Source organism: Cryptotermes secundus, unplaced genomic scaffold, assembly GCF_002891405.2.
Source record: "Cryptotermes secundus unplaced genomic scaffold, Csec_1.0 scaffold429, whole genome shotgun sequence".
NCBI classification, from domain to species: Eukaryota; Metazoa; Arthropoda; class Insecta; order Blattodea; family Kalotermitidae; genus Cryptotermes; species Cryptotermes secundus.
In genome coordinates, this window is record NW_019725845.1 from 1,063,812 (window position 1) to 1,082,501 (window position 18,690).

At 43.1% G+C, this 18,690-nt stretch overlaps 1 protein-coding gene across 2 annotated transcripts in view; it reads right to left on the reverse strand.

The window, feature by feature from the left end:
* Positions 1-18,690, reverse strand: part of LOC111863706 (protein outspread) — a 396,370-nt gene that overhangs the window by 166,949 nt on the left and 210,731 nt on the right. For both annotated transcript variants that reach the window (XM_023850245.2, XM_023850246.2), the window contains exon 3: positions 639-704. In XM_023850245.2, the coding sequence (XP_023706013.1) occupies positions 639-704 (66 nt within the window). The remainder of the gene's footprint in view (positions 1-638; positions 705-18,690) is intronic.

Consider the following 18,690-nt stretch of genomic DNA (forward strand, 5'->3'; position numbering starts at 1 on the left):
CAGCCAGATCAATTCAATCCATACCATCCCATCCTATCTCTAAGATCCATTTTAATATTGTCCACACACCTACGACTTGGTCTTCCTAGTGGTTTCTTTCTTTCCGGTTTTCCCACCAATATCCTGTATGCATTCCTCCTCGCCCCCATTCGTGTTACATGCCCTGCCCATTTCACCCTCTTTTATTTGATCATTCTAATTATACTTGGCGAAGAGCAAAATTTATGAAGCTCCTCATTATGCAGTTTTCTCCAACCTCATGTCACTTTGTCTCTCTTCGGTTCAAATATTCTCAACACCCTGTCTATGTTCCTCCCTTAAACGGAATGACACTGGCACAAAAATTCGATTAACACTGCGCAACCACTATTTATTTCAAGATTTTGAAAGGAACTGTACACAGGACGCTTTTCTTGTCATGACCCTGAGTTAAAACTTTCCGGTTATACCTGATCCAGTGAATTATGCTGTTCATTCCTAATTTAACAACTTACGGCGTGAAGTAGACAGTGTTTTGAAGCGATGTCAAATATTACCATTTCTCTAAGAAACAATTAAGCAGATTCACCAGTCGGACAGCTCTCTGCGGGAGACAGACCAACGCCTCTAATTACTGCGGGCGGTTTCATGTTACTTACATGCTCGTCCACGGAGTAACTCAGCTCTCCATCGTCGTAAAGCACAAACCAGCGCCGCTGCCATCTCTGAAAAGAACGACACAAGATTCTTAGTAAAATATGAACAAAATAAAAATCACAGAAATTCACTTACATTAGAGCAAGACAGATACAGGGCACCGCGAGCACACCGTAAACAGCAACCATTGTGAAAGCAGAGGTAAAACAGTCCTTGTGACTGAGCAATACACCGTGATGTAGTGGGGAAAAGGAGATATGGCTCCACGAATTCCTAACATAGATAGAACCGAGTGCAAGGTGGAACAGGAACCGAAAAATTAAGTAAAGAAGTAGCTAGTTGAGGCGGGGCACGCGGTAGCGTAGTTGGTTGAGGGGCTATTCTACAAGCCGGAAGGTCGCGGGTTCAAGTCCCGATGAGGTCATTGGATATTTTCAGTTGACCTAATCCTCCCAGCCGCACTAGGCCCTGGGGTTTACTCAGCTTCTAACAGAAATGAGTACCAGGAATTAATTAAATAATTTTCCTGGGGAGTAAAGCGCGGCCGGCGCGTAAGGCTGACAACCTTACCGCCATCTTTGAGCCGATTGTCTAGATAATGTGGGACCCTTAACGTCTCACAACCCTATGGGCCTTCACGGCCTGTTACAGAGATAGCTTTACTTTTACTTTTTTACTCTAGTAGTTAGTTGAGGCACTATGCTACAAGCCTGAAGATCGCGGGTTCGAGTCCCACTGAGGTGGGTTTTTCAATTTACCTAATCCTTCCAGCCGCACCATGGCCCTGGGGTCGACTCAGCTTCTAACAGAAATGAGTACCAGGAATCTTCCTGGGGGTAAAAGGGGAAAGTTGCGTAAGGCTGACAAACTCACCGCCATCTGTGAGCCGATTTTCTGAAGAACATGTGGGAGCCTCAACGTCTCACAGACCTATGGGTCTCCACGGCCTGTTACAGGGATAACTTTACTTTTTATAAGTTCAATTAACGTGATAAGTTTAGATTATGAAATATAGTACCGACGCTGACTGCAATTCGCTGAAGGCCTTCGAGACGGTTCCATGAGTCAGGCCGTTGGGGGATGGTTTCTAACTTCAGAGGCCAAGATTCAATCCCCAATGGATTTGTGCCAGATTCGTGATGGATTATTGGCTCTGTGACAGGCTTTTCTACGGGTTTCCTAGCTTTCACCACGCTAATCACCTACTACAGAACCTTGAAACGTGCAACAGCTCTAACCAGGCAACACATTATCACATTCTCGGTGAAGCTCTGACTCGGAACTTACTTCATGGCTTCACGCACCGGCCTCTTTATCCCCGGCGTGAGACCTCTTGTAGCATATAGGCTATAAGAGTGCGTGGAACGAAATAACGGGCATGTAAAGCGTTCAGCTCACGTTAGTCACGTAACAAAATTAAGTAAAGGGCCGAATAACATACACTATTAAATATATTTGAAAGAGTAAGTAAAGTAATTCTTGACGCGATTCCTGCATTCTGCGCCCATTTTATGATACAATCATACTTCAGACATAACTGAATCTTAAACCAGATAACACAATTAAAAGATAAAATTGTCCTTATGCTTAACTAATGAAGCACCACTCCATGAAGACGTATGGGGGAGTAGATATATAGATCCACATTTTCTTGACCTCGGCAATAGTTGGAGGTGAGTGGTCAGCTTCACGCACCGGCCGCTTTAGTCCCAGTTTCCATTGGATAGGTGGTTGGGTGGACCCCACAGCCGGTCTGGACGACGTGGAGAAGATTCTTGACCCTACTGTGACTCGAACTCTGACCCCTCGGTCTTCTAGCCCGTAGCCAGTCGCTATGCCGGTCCCGAGATAACACAACTACACTTAGAAACACAGGTGAGCGACAGTCACGACACCTACTGTCAGTAATCAATACCTTCCCTTACTCTGAAATGTCAGAAGTATGGTGAGTTATTTCTTGCACTGCTACTAACTAATATTGGGAAGTTATTTCACGAGGAGATAGTTCAGTACCAATGGAGGGACATACCTCGATATCTTCCATAAATTTGGATTAATTCATAGGACGTAAGACATAAATGTAAAGTTTCCCCTGTGCTTAACTAGTTAAGAGCTGTCATGAAGTCATGGGGGAGTGGAGGTATGGCTGCACTTTTCTCGACCTCAGCACCAGATGGAGATCAGTGGCATTCTACAAATCATTCTGATTTCATAAAAAGTAATTGCATATTTCATGTTTGGACACAAATATGCCATAATCACTAGAAGATTTAATATACAGTAAAACCAGGACAATGAAACGTTATTTAAAATTACGTACAGAAAATTTGCTGGGATAGCGCAGTCGGTTGGACGACCTAGGGGTCGGAGCTCGAGTCCCGGTGGGGTAAGAATTTTCTCTTCTCCAAGTCGTCCAGACCAGCTCTGGAGTCCACCCAATCTCTTAACCAAAGGATAAATTCGGCTCTTTCCCCGAGGGTAAAGCGGCCGGGGCGTAAAGCTGACCACTCACCTTCAGCTAGCGCAGCGGTAAAGAAAACGTGGATGTATACATCCACTCCCCTATACGCCTTCATGGCGTAGTGCTTAATTAGTTAATCACAGGGACAACTTTACTTTTTTTAGCTTACCTACAGAAAACTAAGTGGCGGGCCGTTTTCTTCTTTAATATAGCGCCATGTTAAATTAAACACCGCGATAACACTTGCAATGCCGTGTTCTGAGAAACAGATGTATGTTATCTACATCTCTGAGTTTAGGTACAGTTGTGAGGCTATTTGTCAAATCGTACAGTCCAACTGCCCTTGGCGGCGTTCTTATAAACACGCATTCCTGTCATTTGAATAGATACAGCGCCAGGCCAGAAAAACTGCCGTAAATAATTGCACCATCACAGAAATCGGCACTGAATGTACTCTGTCTATCTGTGTGTACAGCGACAGCGTTATCATCAGCTTGCTGTCATCGTGACGATAAAGAAACATCGCTGAACCATGAGAATCGTGATTATACGAGCGCCTGCGGGGTAGCCAACCTATCATACATTAACCCAGTGACGTTTTAGTGCAAAAACATAGCAGAAAAGATCAGAGTACCGCTAAGTACTAAACTGAATCATATCATTAGGGCTCAAATAACTTATTTTCACAATAGTGAACAGATCAAGTCTTGGTGTCCGGAAGAGGCCAACGTGAAATTGAAACTGGTATTTTAAAATCAATGGTTCATCCATATTAGACGTTGGAATTCCAAAGCTAAGGACCATGAAGGAAGTACTGGAGGGTAATCAAAAAGCTAAATTACTCCTTCAGACCTGAAAGGTCGCGAGTTGCACCCTGCCGTTTCATAGTTATGTTACTCGCTCAACTCTGGAATATCTTCACGAATGACTGGCTACATCATGCAAAAAAATTACTTGAATTCTGTTATGTGTATCTCCAGCTGGCGTATTGAAACTGCTAAAAAAAGTAACTTATTTAAATAAACAACTTTATATTAACATTATAACGAGACAACACTTCTGGGAGTTCGTGTTTTAAATAAACTGTCCCAAATACTCTGGTATGTACTGAAACCGATTCAGGAGGAAATTAAGAGGAGAATGGTCGCATCAAATGTATAACGAGCCATAAGAAGAGTTTCGGCCTAGCGTCTGAAGAAAACAATGATCTATAATTTCAAATCTTATGAATAGTATTATATAAATACAAACTATATGTATATATAATAGTATATAATTATTGTACTTCGGCGACTTTCAAATTTGTATCCAGGCATAAAGTATCCACTAACGAACTAACTATATTGAGCTGCGCCCTTCATGAGAAGCCGCCAGTCGCTCAACTACTCAAGAATTTCCCAACATTTTATTGAACTTGAAGATTAGTTACCGTCTTCACAAGAGCCCTCCACTGGTCCCTATCCTGAGCCAGATCAATACAGTCCATACCACCCCATCCTCTCTAAGATCCGTTTAATATTATCCTCACACACATCTAGGTCTTCCTCATGGTTCCTTTCCTTCTTGCCTTCTCACCAAAACCACAAATGTATTTACTTTATCTCCCATTCATGCTGCATGTCCTTCCAATCTCATCCTCCTTGACTTGATCAATTTAATTATACTTGGCAAAGAGTACAAGTTATGAAGCTCCTCATTATGCAGTTTATCCCGCTTAGGTTCAAATAATTCTCCTCAGCACCACGTTATCAAAGAAACAACTTGTGTGATAGCTTATTTAACGACACTTTATCGACTGTACGAATCAACATTATTGTGCGGGACGTGAATACGAATGACTGAGTGAGTAGTAAGGATCTCAATGGAGCGGTTAGCAACAGTTTCAGTGTACGCCTATTATCCCAGAATGCCCAAGGATGGACCGAGAGATAGCAGTCACGGCGCCGGTCATCTCTGGGCCGAGGCCCAAATCCGGTAGGAGGAATGCTAACCACGGGGGCCATATTAAAGAGAATCTTCCATCAATTCCGGCAGCTCTGGAGGCGTGGACTGTTATCTCCTGCTGCCTCACGACAGGGTCCAGTGGTGGACGCTCATAAACACGGGCTAAAACTTCGGCTTTCTTAAAACATGCTACTTCAACAAGCTTTACACAAAACCTGTCTCTTCACTCACTCATGCAGCTGAGCATTTCTGGAGTAGTCGCCAATTCTGCAGCTGCTCAAGAACTTCCCAGCATTTTATGGAACCCGAAGGTTCATTACCGTGTTCTCAAGAGCCATCCACTGGTCCGTATCCTGAGCCACATCAATCCAATCCACACTATCTCATCTTGTCTCTTTAAGATAAATTTTAATATTGTCCATCCACATACGTCTTGGTCTTCCTAGTGGTCTCTTTCATTCTGGCTTTCCCACCAATATCCTATATGCAGTCCTCTTTTCCACCATTTGTGCTAGATGCCCTACCCACGTCATCCTCCTTGATTTGATCATTCTAATTATACTTGGAGAAGATTACAAGTTATGAAGCCCTTCATTATGCAGTTTTCTCCAACCTCCCGTCACTTCATTTCTCTTCGGTCCAAATACCCTCAGTCTATGTCCCTCCCTTATTGTCAGAGACCAAGTTTCACGCCTGGCTCTTATTCACCGGAATATTCTGGGTGTATTATGTGCAACAGCAGGCGCCCTATACATGCTAACTGAAAGCCTAACCGTGATTAGCGTGCATTAAATTATACTTTACTGTTAACAGAAGCCGTAATTCGTTTGCAGTTTTCGTGATTAATAAAGCTACCGAAGGTCAGATGAAATGTGTGGTCAAGGGAGGGCCACCCCACAGTCCAGAAATCCAATTTTAAATGCGGTTGACTGAATGACGTAGTAGCTGAAATTCTATAATAACAAACCCTGGGATGACATGCAGAACGGAAAGCCTTTCAGACATTAAAAAAGTACAATAAACGAGTTTATGGCAAGTCAAGCGAGTTACCCGTACACTGCATTAGCGCTGAATTCCCCCAGACCTGATTTACATGTACGCACTTAACACCGAAGGCCAGCGTTATTAACATGAAATTCTAGTCCATCGGTTACTGTACACGTACGAGTATGACACACATCAAGGCATGGTGAACACTTCTTCTGTACAAAATGCAATCGAAACAGTGAAATTATTTATTTATTTATATAGCGTAGAGTATGAGAAGACTGCCTTTGTGGTCTAGTGGTCACAGTTCCTGGCTACAGATCCAGAAATCCTGGGTTCGATTCCCAGAGCTAACATATTCTCTAAGTAGTGGGTCAGGAACGGGGTCCACTCAGCCTCGTGAGGATAATTGGGGAGCAATTTCAAGGAAATAGCGGCTTCGGTCTAGAAAACCGAGATTAACGGCCGTGGGGATCCGTTGCGTTGACCACGCGACACCCTCTATCCGCTAAAGTTGGCACTAACTTCGCCGACAAGCGCCGGTCGGTATAGTTCGCTTGCGAACTACAGGTCACGGAGTATAACGTCGAATGATAGGATTAATGAACAATGAATTGAAAAGGAAGTGGAAGGACGTGGTCGAGACCTAATGGCACTACCACAGCGCTCCCCTGGATGGGCCTGAGGGACAACGCGACAAACGTCCGGCCAGCATTCCATCGGCCCGAGAACTAAACCCGGCATCTCCCAAATGCGAAATGTAAGAGAAAAATGAGTACTAACCGTAGGACCGACACGTTCAGCGAAGCAGTGAAATGAATTTGTTATAGGCAATATGTCTGGTTGTTAATATGGAACTCTTAAAAGAGTGAGATAAAAGAATAATAGTGGAAGATGGACGTTAAGGACGTGAAGAATTATACATTATTTACTAGTACAAAATTCCTATTTAATCATATTTGACCATAACCATATTTGAACTCTTCTGTTCTCCGCGTAACGAAATCTCCTAGGCTATAGGGTTCATTTTCGCTTAGTGGGGGGAGGAGTCCAGCTGTGTCCACTCGGCACGGCGGCCACTGATAGGCCTATTGTAGCCTGCCCCGGGTTATTATGATGATGGAGAGTATGGTGGAATGAAAATTGGCAAGAGAAACCGAAGTACTCGGAGAAAACCCACCCCAGCGCCACTTTGCTAGCCACAAATTCCACTTGACCAGACCCGGGATCGAAGCCAGCGACTAACCGCTTGAGCTATGGCGCGGCTTCTAGGGCCCATAGCTTAAAGGATTGAATGGGAGGAGGTGGGGGTGGCTTTGAGTGATTAATTGAGTACAATATGAATCAAAGTGCAATCATAATGGCCGCGCGGTTTAAGTTATGAACTGTTTTCGCTCGTTCGAACGCTGGGATTGTGGATTTGAATCCCATTCGAGGCATGGATGTCTGTGTGCGTTTATTCTGTTTTTTTGTTGTTGTCCTATGTTTAGGTAGCGACCTTGCGACGGGCTGATCCCTCGTCCAAGGAGACCTACCGACTGAGTAAAAAAGATTACGAAACTGAAGAAGACGGCAGGGCACAACAAAGGGCTGTAGTGCCATTGATGGATGGATGGATGAATGAATTAATTAATTAAAGTGGTAGTGTGCCAGCACTATGACACTAGTTCTAAATTATTTCCTACTAAGTTTATTCTTTCCATCTTTTTCGTTAAACTACAGCACACGCACGCAGTGACACTGCGTTATTTTCAGTTTTCATTCCCTTAATCTTATATCCCTGTCCAGGCAATGAAACATAAGTTCATGCAGGCTACAGCATCCTTTCTATTGTAAAATACAAAAGAGGCATACATAACGACCCAATTTCACTGTTACTATACTGTAGCCAAAAGACGGGATAGCGCAGTCGGCATTGCGAGTGGCTACAGGCTGAACGACTGATGATTCGGAGTTCCAGTCTCAGTAGGGCCAAGAGTTTTTACTTCTCCATGTCGTCCAGAAGGACTCTAGGGCCAACCCGGCCTCCTAGCCAATGAGTACTGGGGGCTCTTTCCCCGGGTGTAAAGCGGCCGGGGCGTGAAGCTGATCACTCACCTCCAACTAGTGCCAAGGTCAAGAAAATGTGGGTCTATATACCCACTCCCCCATACACCTTCATAGCGTAGTGCTTAATTAGTTAAGCTCAGGGACACTTTACCTCACCTCTGCATCCTATCTACGCCGACACTCCCAGGTCTCGAACCAAACCCCACCTGTTATTTTCTTTCAATTCAGTTCATTTCTTTATCTATTTGCCTTCCTACTCAGCAATTCATAGGTCAACTATAAAGTATGGACGAGCAAAGAGAGAAAACAAGCAGAAGCCAAACCAATGCAACTTGCGTCATTTACACAATAATAATTCAATAAGTTAAATCATGCTAACCATTAAGCGGCACAATATACTGTATATTGAATACAATTAATATTTTAATAACGAAGAAAGTACCATCTTGATGCGTAATTAAGATAAACCGTTTTGATTCGAAATGTGTCAACGCCCCTACAGACAATAACAGCAGCTGAAGTGTATCTAGCAGAAGGGAAATTGGTACTAGAATAGCAGAGAGTGATCACAGAAAGGTCTCTGAAATACCGAGCAGGAACTCGACCACCGAAAGCTTCCAAAAGAAAAACAACTTTTAGCCACGTTGAACTTTGACAAGGAACAAGAATTTCGTACCTGTTATAACGTCCAGTAAGTTTGTTCAGGTTTATTTTCATGCCAGAGTAAAATTAATAGTGATGAAATGTCGGATGCTATAGGAAACAAATGTTTCTATCCAGTATTATCGTTAGTAGCCCACAAAGCAAACAGGCATGAACTGTAGTCCCTATACAATGCAGATCAAGGCGGACAGAAGGATAAAAAGCGCAAAAGACACCCGGAGCCCCATTACTCATAATTATAAAATTTACGACCAAAACCCGCATCCAGCGTCGTAAGGAAATATGAACAAGAATGTTGACAACATGATGTGAAGACTATTTGCCCTCATTTATTGGTGATTAACAGACATAATTTAACTGGGGCCGATCATAGAGGCAGCGCGGTGTAAGGCACGAACCGTCTTCGCACGCTCAAACGCTGGGATCATGGGCTCGAATCCCACTCGAGACATGGTGTTCTGTGTGCGTTTATTCTGTGTCTGTGTTGTTCTGAGTGAGGGAGTCCTACAGATTGTGTATAGGATTAAGAAACTGAAAAGGAGGCTAAGGTTCTCAAGGGTTGTAGAGCCACAGACAGATAAACGGACGGACAGACAGATACTTTAATTATGGGGCACGGGGTAGTGTAATTGGTTGAGGCACTGAGCTACAAGCGGGAAGATCGCCGGTTGATCCCCGATGAGGTCATTGGATTTTCGATTGACCTAATCCTTCCAGCCGCAACATGGCCCTGGGATCGACTCAGCTTGTAACAGAAATGAGTATTATGAATCTTCCCGCGGGGTAAAGGGCGGCCGGCGCGTAAGGCTGACCTCACTGCCATCTATGAACCGATTGTCTAGAGAATGTGGGAGCCTCGATCTCTCACAACCCTATGGGCCTCCACGGCCTGTTACAGGGATAGCTTTACCTTTACAGTTACCTTTTTATAATTTAATTGTGTCGCTAACGATACAACTTTCACGGTTTCGTAACTGCTTAACATCGGTACTGGTATTCAGTGTGCAACTCATCAGCCTTCACGGCCTTCTTTCTTCCAACCATGGTGAAATAGAGGCTAACTAGGGTCAATGGGGCAGTGTAAATCTTGTGGGCCTCCCAAGGCGCCAGCAGTTCGTACAATCACGGTACGTGTTATCATTATGACGTAACGCAGGCACTGGCTAACCGCCAACGCCCGGAATACTGTACAGATCGTCTGGATAACCCTTCGGTTATTGAACTGTTTCCATTAGTTAGTCCATCTTGTGTACTAACACCCATGCGGTTTGGTGACCACTGCTTGTCTCAATACCGGGGGGGGGGAGAGCTGTGCCTCAAATCCAAGTTTAATCTCTTGCCTTGCTTCACTGACCTGAACTTAGGCCTATATCAGTAAATTAAAGTTGTCTCTGTGCTTATTTTATTAAACACCACTCCGTGAAGACGTATGAGTGATTGGAGTTATGGTCAGTCTCAAGCCTCGGCTGCTTTACCCTTGAGGAAAAAATCCCCCGGCACCTATTGGATAAGAAGGCCGGGAGGGGGCCCCAGAACAGAGCCGGTCTGGACGCTGTGCAAAAAAGAAAAACTACTTGCCACTGGTGGGAATCGAACCCTGGCAGTTAGAGCCTAAATCGGTAACAATTTTATTAAAAATGAAAAATAACTAGGCCTTCAAATCAGTTGAAAGTAAAAACTTCTTAATTTTTGAACATTCCAAATCATATAGTCCGTAGTAAAATGGGCGACACTTCCCGGGGTTCTTCAAAATTTATGTTACTGAACTTAAACAACAAACAAGTTATGCTTCATGCTTCGTCCCTTCCAAGGACGAGAATAGTCGCGGACCAGTCAAAATAGGATTTTACAGCCCCTGAAATGAATCAGAAGTACTGCACGTTGGCAACATCATGTGCAATTATATACACGTATATCCTACACAGACATAAGATGACATAGTCAATTTCGATTATTTTAAATCGAAACTGAAGACGGGATAGGATAAATTGAAGGGCATATTCTGATATACAGAACACATTTTGGACACAAACATACGCTACAGGGCATATTCTGGACACATATACACTATGGAACATATTCTGGACACACATATACGCTACAGGATATATTCTGGATACAGATGACATATTCTGGAAACATATGTGTATATACACTACAGAACATATTCTGGACATTAAGGACACATATACACTACAGGACATATTGTGGATACAGAGGACATATCCTGGACACACACAAACCACAGGACATATTCTGGATCATATACGCTACAGGATATATTCTGGATATACATGACATATTATGGAAACATATATATACTACAGAACATATTCTGGACATACAGGGTACATTCTGGACACATATACACCACAGGACATATCCTGAACACACACAAACCACTGGACATATTCTGGACATACAGGGCACATTCTGGACATACATTCCTGTAGTGTACATACGTATTCTGGACATACAGGGCACATTCTGGACATACATTCCTGTAGTGTACATACGTACACTACAGGACATATTCTGGACACACATATACACTACAGGACATATTCTGGACATTCATATACGCTACAGAATATATTCTGGAGACAGATGACATATTCTAGAAACACATGTGTATATACACTACAGAACATATTCTGGACATACAGGACACACATATTACAGGATATATCCTGGACACACACAAACCATAGGACATATTCTGGACATACATATACATTACAGGATATATTCTGGATATACATGACATATTCTGGAAACATATATACACTACAGAACATATTTTGGACATGCAGGGCATATTATGGACACATACACTACAGGACATATTCTGGACTCACACCACAGGGCATATTCTCCATATACAAGTTTTACAGCCATAAATTTTTAAACAAGTCTCACTGATGCAACGCAACACTTTCTCTATGCAGAAAAACAAAGAGAAGAGTCAGGCCTCTAGAAGGGCTCCAGTTTGAATAGGTGCTTGAGCCATAAAACCAAACTCAGTTTACTAATTAACGCATGTGCTTTGCTGTAGCCTGTGTGGTTTAACTATACATCAAGGTTTAATTCAATGAAGACCGTAATCATAAACTCGTTACATTACTTCCCCCGTAACAACAGCCCGGCTATGAGACATTCAATGCCGTGTTTAAACACGTTCAGAAATTAACGTAAAATGCAACAATCCCTTGGCAGGCGGAATTAATAATGCACTACGAGGATACAATACATCACGAAGATACTGAGGATTTGCATGGGAACTTTCATCACGAAAACAGGAAATGATGCAAGAGTTTTCACAGACCTCGGTAATTTACGTCCCTTTGCAAATTAACATGTTTACCGAAACTGTTCCCAAACAATAAGACGGGTGACTCAAACTTCTGAATCTATGTTCAAACCTGTCAAAACGTAAACGCACACATAAAGATATGTAGCGTCCGAAGATTTTTAAATCTTCTCATACTACCACAGCCAATAATTTCGTGGACTGGCCGCAAAGCGTCGTTGCAGTGCACCACAGAGGATAGGTTGAGGCACAATATGATGCCCTGTCAGTTCATCTCTCATCACAGCAAGAGGCAGTTGTGTGCAAACAGTTTAAGCAGAACTACTGCCTCTATTGTGAACTGCAGTTACATGCGAGTGGCGGAAATTGAAAATGTGGCAGTTTGAAGAACGGGCAAACATCAAGTGCTGCCAGAAACTAGGCAAATCCCCTAGCGAAACGTTTGGCGTAGGAAGAATTGACTGTTGCTACACGACAACGCCCCTGCACATCGCTCTGTTCTTGTCCAAGAGGAACTGGCAAGGCAACAGGTCACCGTTTTACCACACCCTCCGTACTCACCTGATCTCTCACCGTGCGATTTCTTTCTCTTTCACCGCTTGAAAGCAAAGATTTCAGTCGTCCGAGGAGGTCGTCAATGCCACAAGAGACGCCGTACGGGAATTTCCTACCAATATGTTTCAGAAATGTTTTCGGCAGCTATATCAACGTTGGCAGACTTGCATAGCGGCCAACGACAACTATTTTGAAAGTCGATGTGGATCTGTGTGTCTGTAAAATACCTTGTAATATGATGCGATAAAACCACAGTCCACGAAATTAATGACTGTACCACGTACGTATAGCGAGGACAGTCTCACAATCTCAATCGTCTAATATTCCTCCCACTTACTCTGCTTTTTTACTCGTGCGCTTTATTACTGCCAATGCAATAAGAAAGATAAACGTATGATTATTTGGTTTAACGTCCCAGACATCTGAGGTGAAGCTTACGGACGTTGTGGTTTGCTGAAGGTAATTATCGCTTCTAAACTGCACAATATGTAGAAGGTAAGAATACTAATCCAGGTCTCCTTGCTCTAGCCAGCAGATGGTCATTCTTGTGTTATTTCACCTTAATCATAAGTTACAGCCAATTAAAGACTTTTATCGTCATAAACTTGGTAAAACTGACTACATTTCAAACTACCAACAAAACCACAGCAATAAAGAAATTTATCCTTACTAAAAACTTCTTCTCAACTGTAAAATAGAGATTACAGCATTGGCGGGGAGAGGGGGTGGCTGAAACGAAAAAAAAAAAAGAAGAATAATAAAAGCGCTAACAGTGTATTCTATCCTGATATATAGCCAACATAACATGGCATCTACCCCAGCGTTCATAACGTGATGTTCATGTTTTCCTACTCATATGAATAGCTTTGTACTGAGTCGTCGTATAGAGAGAAAAGCAAATGTTGTGGCATGTAGAACTGTTGCTAGGCAATGACCGCGAAACAATTAGCCGATTGCTACGCACGAAAAAATAAATACAGCATCAGAGGAACGGTGTTTTCTGTGCGGCCCGTCCATAGACGTTATAAGCAGAACAAATTGTAAGAGTTAGTACAGTGCAATGCAGGGAAGTAAAGGGTGAGGTAGTCCGAGAACTGCAATTCAGTAGTTGTCAGCTGTTGCTCACAAGCTGGTAGGTGAGACAGATGGATAGTTCGGGAACCCAGAGTAATGGGAACGTCCGCCGTTGAAGCCGTTACCAGGCAACGACTGCTGAAGACACATCAGACTGAGAAGATTTCATGTGTGCTGTAGTGAACTGCAGAGTGTGTGAATTAGTGATAGCGCTGTAGTTACTTCTAGTGACGATCTGTAAGTGTTCAGTAAACCCAATTACCAATCCAAACCCCATTTATAGTCACTCATACACGTAACAATATAATAGGGTTAATTTGTGAATGAATCTAATTCATATGAAAAGATTTTTCTCAAATCCTACAGATTTTTCTCAACTCATTTCAGATCGCGCAAAAGTCAACGTAATTATTGACACTAAATTGAACTGTGAATGCAGATATGAAATTTCATATCGCCCACTTCTCACTGCCGGCAAAATTAATATCATGTTACTTTCCCGAGATCAGGTGTAAGCACGAGCAGAATCATGGGAAAGGTGCAACAGATGTGGTTTATATTGCGTAAGGTCATGTGAGAACTGTTGCCGCTACGGTCAGTTCAGATCCGTTCAGCTAGCCTAGGCTCAGCGCAGGTGTTTGTCACAGGAGCTGTCAGACAGTAAATTACGGTCATGAGTCCCGTGGGACTCGGAGCCAAGAATCACTGTGCTGGCGAGGGCCAGCAGCAATTTATCAGGCAATCAGTCAGTCAGGCGCATGTCTGCGCACTGCCCAGGCCTCTTCAGTTTGCCAAAGACGATGAAGACATTGGCTGCTCCTATCTATCTATCTATCTATCTATCTATCTATCTATGGTTCTACAGCCCTTGTGGACCTTGACCGTTTTTTCGGTTTCCTAATCTATACACAGTTTTTAGGACTACTTGGGCGGGGGATCAGCTCGTCGCAAGGCCGCTGCCTACACACAGAACAACACAAACAATAAACGCACACAGACATTCATGCCTCGAGTGGGATTCGAACTCATGATCCCAGTGTCTGAGCGTGCCTTAGACTGCGCGGCCACTGTGATGCTCTACTGGCTGCTTATATATCCTGAGAATTGGAGAAGCTCAGGCATCTATTCTGTCTGCATGAAATTTATGCCAAAACAAAACAATTACGAATAACTTATCAGTCTTCTAAATTATTTGATTAGGGATGAGGAAAACCTTAGAAATAATTTCGAATATCGTACAGCAAGTTCTTTCAACTTTGGATATAGACTATTAGCATACGCCTACAGCAAAGCAATCCAACCAGATGGCCTTCAGCTCCATGCATCTGCAGATCCTACAGGCAGACCAGCCCACGTTCCAAAGTTGGCGTCTGCCTCCACCTTTTATATTCGGGGTTCCTCTATAAGACGTGTTAGTGAATTACTAAATTATTAAATATTCAATCTTTTCTAGTAGATTTCTTCACAGTTTACCGCTTATAAGTGTGACGAGGGCTGGTAGGCATATTACCAATGCTTTAACCATGAAATCACCATTGCTGTTAGAAGAACTACAAATTGAATAAATAATACGCCTCGAACTTTCCTGTAGTTGATACTGAAACATATTTACATTCTTCGAAGGTATGTGGCAAACAGATTTATACCCAGCAAAGGTAATGTTGTCCCTGTGCTAATTAATTGAACACTACACCATGAAGGCGTATGGGGGAGTGGACGTATACATCCACATTTTCTTTGCATCCACACTAGCTGGAGGTGTGGTCAGCTTCACGCCCAGGCCGCTTTACCTCCAGGGAAACAGCTCCCGGTACCCACTGGATAGGAGTTTAGGAGGACGCCAGAGCCGGTCTGGACGATGTGGAAAAAATTATTGACCCTACTGGGACTCAAACTCCGACCCCTCGGTTGTCCACCCAGTAGCTAATAGCTATCCCGGCTCCTGGAGTACAGGTATTCAGGAGGTAAATTTAAATAATCCTAAATTATGAGTCATAACTCTGGATGTTGCATATGATTCGGGAAATGAACGTGTATTAATAATTCAATATTAATAGCCGTGCTTATTTTCAGGACTCTTCAGACCAATGGAATATGTGCTGCTCCAGATGGCAAGTATTCTCTCTCTCTCTATGGCTCTGCAGCCCTTTGGACTTCGGTCGCTTTTCTTTTCAGTTTCTTAATCCTATACACAGTCGGTAGGACACCTTGGACGGGGAATCAGCCAGTCGCAAGGCCGCTGCCTACACATGACAACACAAAGAATAAACGCACACGGACATCCATGCCTCGAGTGGGATTCGAACACGCCATCCCGGTGTTCGAGTTGGCGAAGACAGTTCGTGCCTTAGACCGCTCGGCCGGCAACTACTCTAACCGTTTCAATCTAGAAAATCCTAGGGTTAAGAACATGTAGTTACTACAGTACACAAACTAGTTTCTTTTATTTGCAATCTTAATTATTGTTTAAACCAAACAGTAAAAAAAGAAAACCGTGTTCTCCGATACTAACATGCAGTTATTTCATATGCAGACGTGGAGAAAACATTTTGATTATTATCCCCATGCGGAAGCTCCCGGAGTTCTGCATTTCGCCTGAAGGTAAAAAATAACAGAGTAGACGTCATTTATACGCGGATTTTGAAGTTAATTTTGCAGTAGGTGATTGCATCACAGAAGCACTCACATGCTAATGGTCGACTGAGGCACAAAGAACTGAGTTCGATGTTCGCAGAAAGAAAAAGCACAGGCCTAAAATAGTTAATCATGAAACGAATTGACACCCGCATCTCTGTCCTTAAGAATTTTAAGGAGTTACAAGCAGTTAGGTCAACAAATAATTTATTATAAACCAACTAATTTAAGTTTACTTGAACTCTTTAAGAGTCTAGACGAATAAAACAAATTCCACCGTCAACGTAGCTATAATTTATTAAGTTATGTTCCACTACATGTTTCGACCCTTACAGGGTCATCCTCAGGTTTGTCATTTACACATTTTCATTATTTAATTGTAAAGCTTGTATTCATATTTACATATATAGGCTTAAAATGACTGCTTTCCATGTAAATTTATATTCTAATTGCTAGAAGTTTATTTAAATGTAATTAATTAATTAATTTTACTAATTTAATAATTAATTTAAAAATGTCATATGCTGCATTCAGCTTCCTGTTGCTGTAGTAGACCACGCATATTTTTATCTCATTCTTCTACTGTTGGTTAGATTCGTTTATGTTAACTGTTTCTGGAGCATGAATTTATCTGCTTTCTTATTACCAGGATGTCGAGTGTTACTGCTGTTGTGTTGCTTAATTTATGTGGTATGCTCTGCTGCGTGGTCTGTAGTACTTCAAATTACAGTCGCGTTGACGGTGGAATCTGTATTATTAGTTATACTCACGCAACAGGATGCAAACATTAAAAAGAATAGTCTAGACCCGGTCTGGGGCCCACCCGGTCTCCTAAGCAAAGGGTACCGGGAGTTCCTCCCCTGAAGCCAAAGCGTCCGGGACGTGAAGCTAATCATTCACCTCTATCTAGTGCCGAGGTCAAGAATGGTGGAGCTCCACATGCCCATAAGTCTTCATGGTGTGGTGCTTAATTAATTAAGCACAGGGACGACTTTACCTTTCAGCGCATTTCGAAACCTGTGTACGAAAATCGAAATCGGACGGATACATTCCTGTGAGGGGGACAAATATACCGAACAAGTCCCACACTTTGTTCCCAGAGTTTCAATACGAAAAGCTATCCACAAAACGACAGCATGTGTTGCAATACCAACAGCTCACTATCCTAAGTGAACGATCCTTCAGTCGTGCAGCAAAGCGTAGTCAAAGACGTGCGTCCACTGGGATCGTGGATTCGAATTCCGATCGGGACATGAATATACACTATGCCGGAAGTCCGACAAGGGTTCATGAACAGAAAGATATAGTTGAAAGAGCCATAGTCTGTAGTGCTACATGAAGGGGCATGCGTTAGCGTACTTGGCAGACACTATGCTACAAGCAGGAAGATCGCGGGTTCGACTTCCAATGAGGTCATTGGAATTTAAATTGACCTACATCTTCCAGCCGCATTATGGCCCTGGAGTCGACTCCGCCTCTAACAGAAATGAGTACCAGGAAACTTCCTGGGGGTTGATGGGCGGCCGGCGCGTGGGACCGACAACCTTACCGCCATCTGTGGGCCGACTGTCTAGAAAATGTGGGAGCCTCAACATCTCACAATCCTACGGGCCTGCACGGTCTATTACAGGGACAGTTTTACTTTTTTTTTTACATGAGGGGGACGACTTTTTGCTTGTCTTGACGGTTGTTAGGAGAACAAACACTACAACCAAATTTCTTTACAACGAACACCGCCAAGAGACACACAGGCTATGACAAAACAAAAATTACATCTCAAACCTCAACTCAAATGGCCTACACCTCACGTTCTTGTAAACATGTATCGTCTTACAACTTCCTACGTTCGAAAGGTCGTTGATTGATATCCAGAGTGGAACAGTCACTGAAACGAAATAACAACAGCAACAAAGAAATTGATGACTGGGTTAGTTACACCACTGCGGTAAAGTTGCTGTCGCGAGTAAAATTATCCGTGTGACACAATTGTTAGTTCACGTACTGTGACGTCTCGTGACCTGATTCTGAAGTCGAGGTGGTCTCGAACTTGATGAGCATTCCTGTACAACTTGGGACCCTACAGCTTAATGCTTGACCACTTCTGCCGGGGCGACCTACCAAGTGGCTCGTAAAAATATAGTCATGCCTTTGGTTAATTAAACAAGTACCATGCCATTAAGACGTATTGTGGAGTGGATGATTAGCTCCAGCATTCTTTACCTTGACACTGATGTGAGTGGCCAGCTTCATGCTCAGGCCATTTTACCGCCGGGGAAAGAGCCTCGGTACCCATTGGATAGGTCTCAGAGCCGGTCTGGACGCTGTGGAAAGATCTCTTTCCCCTGCCAAAGATCAAACCTCGGCCGTCAAGCCCCTA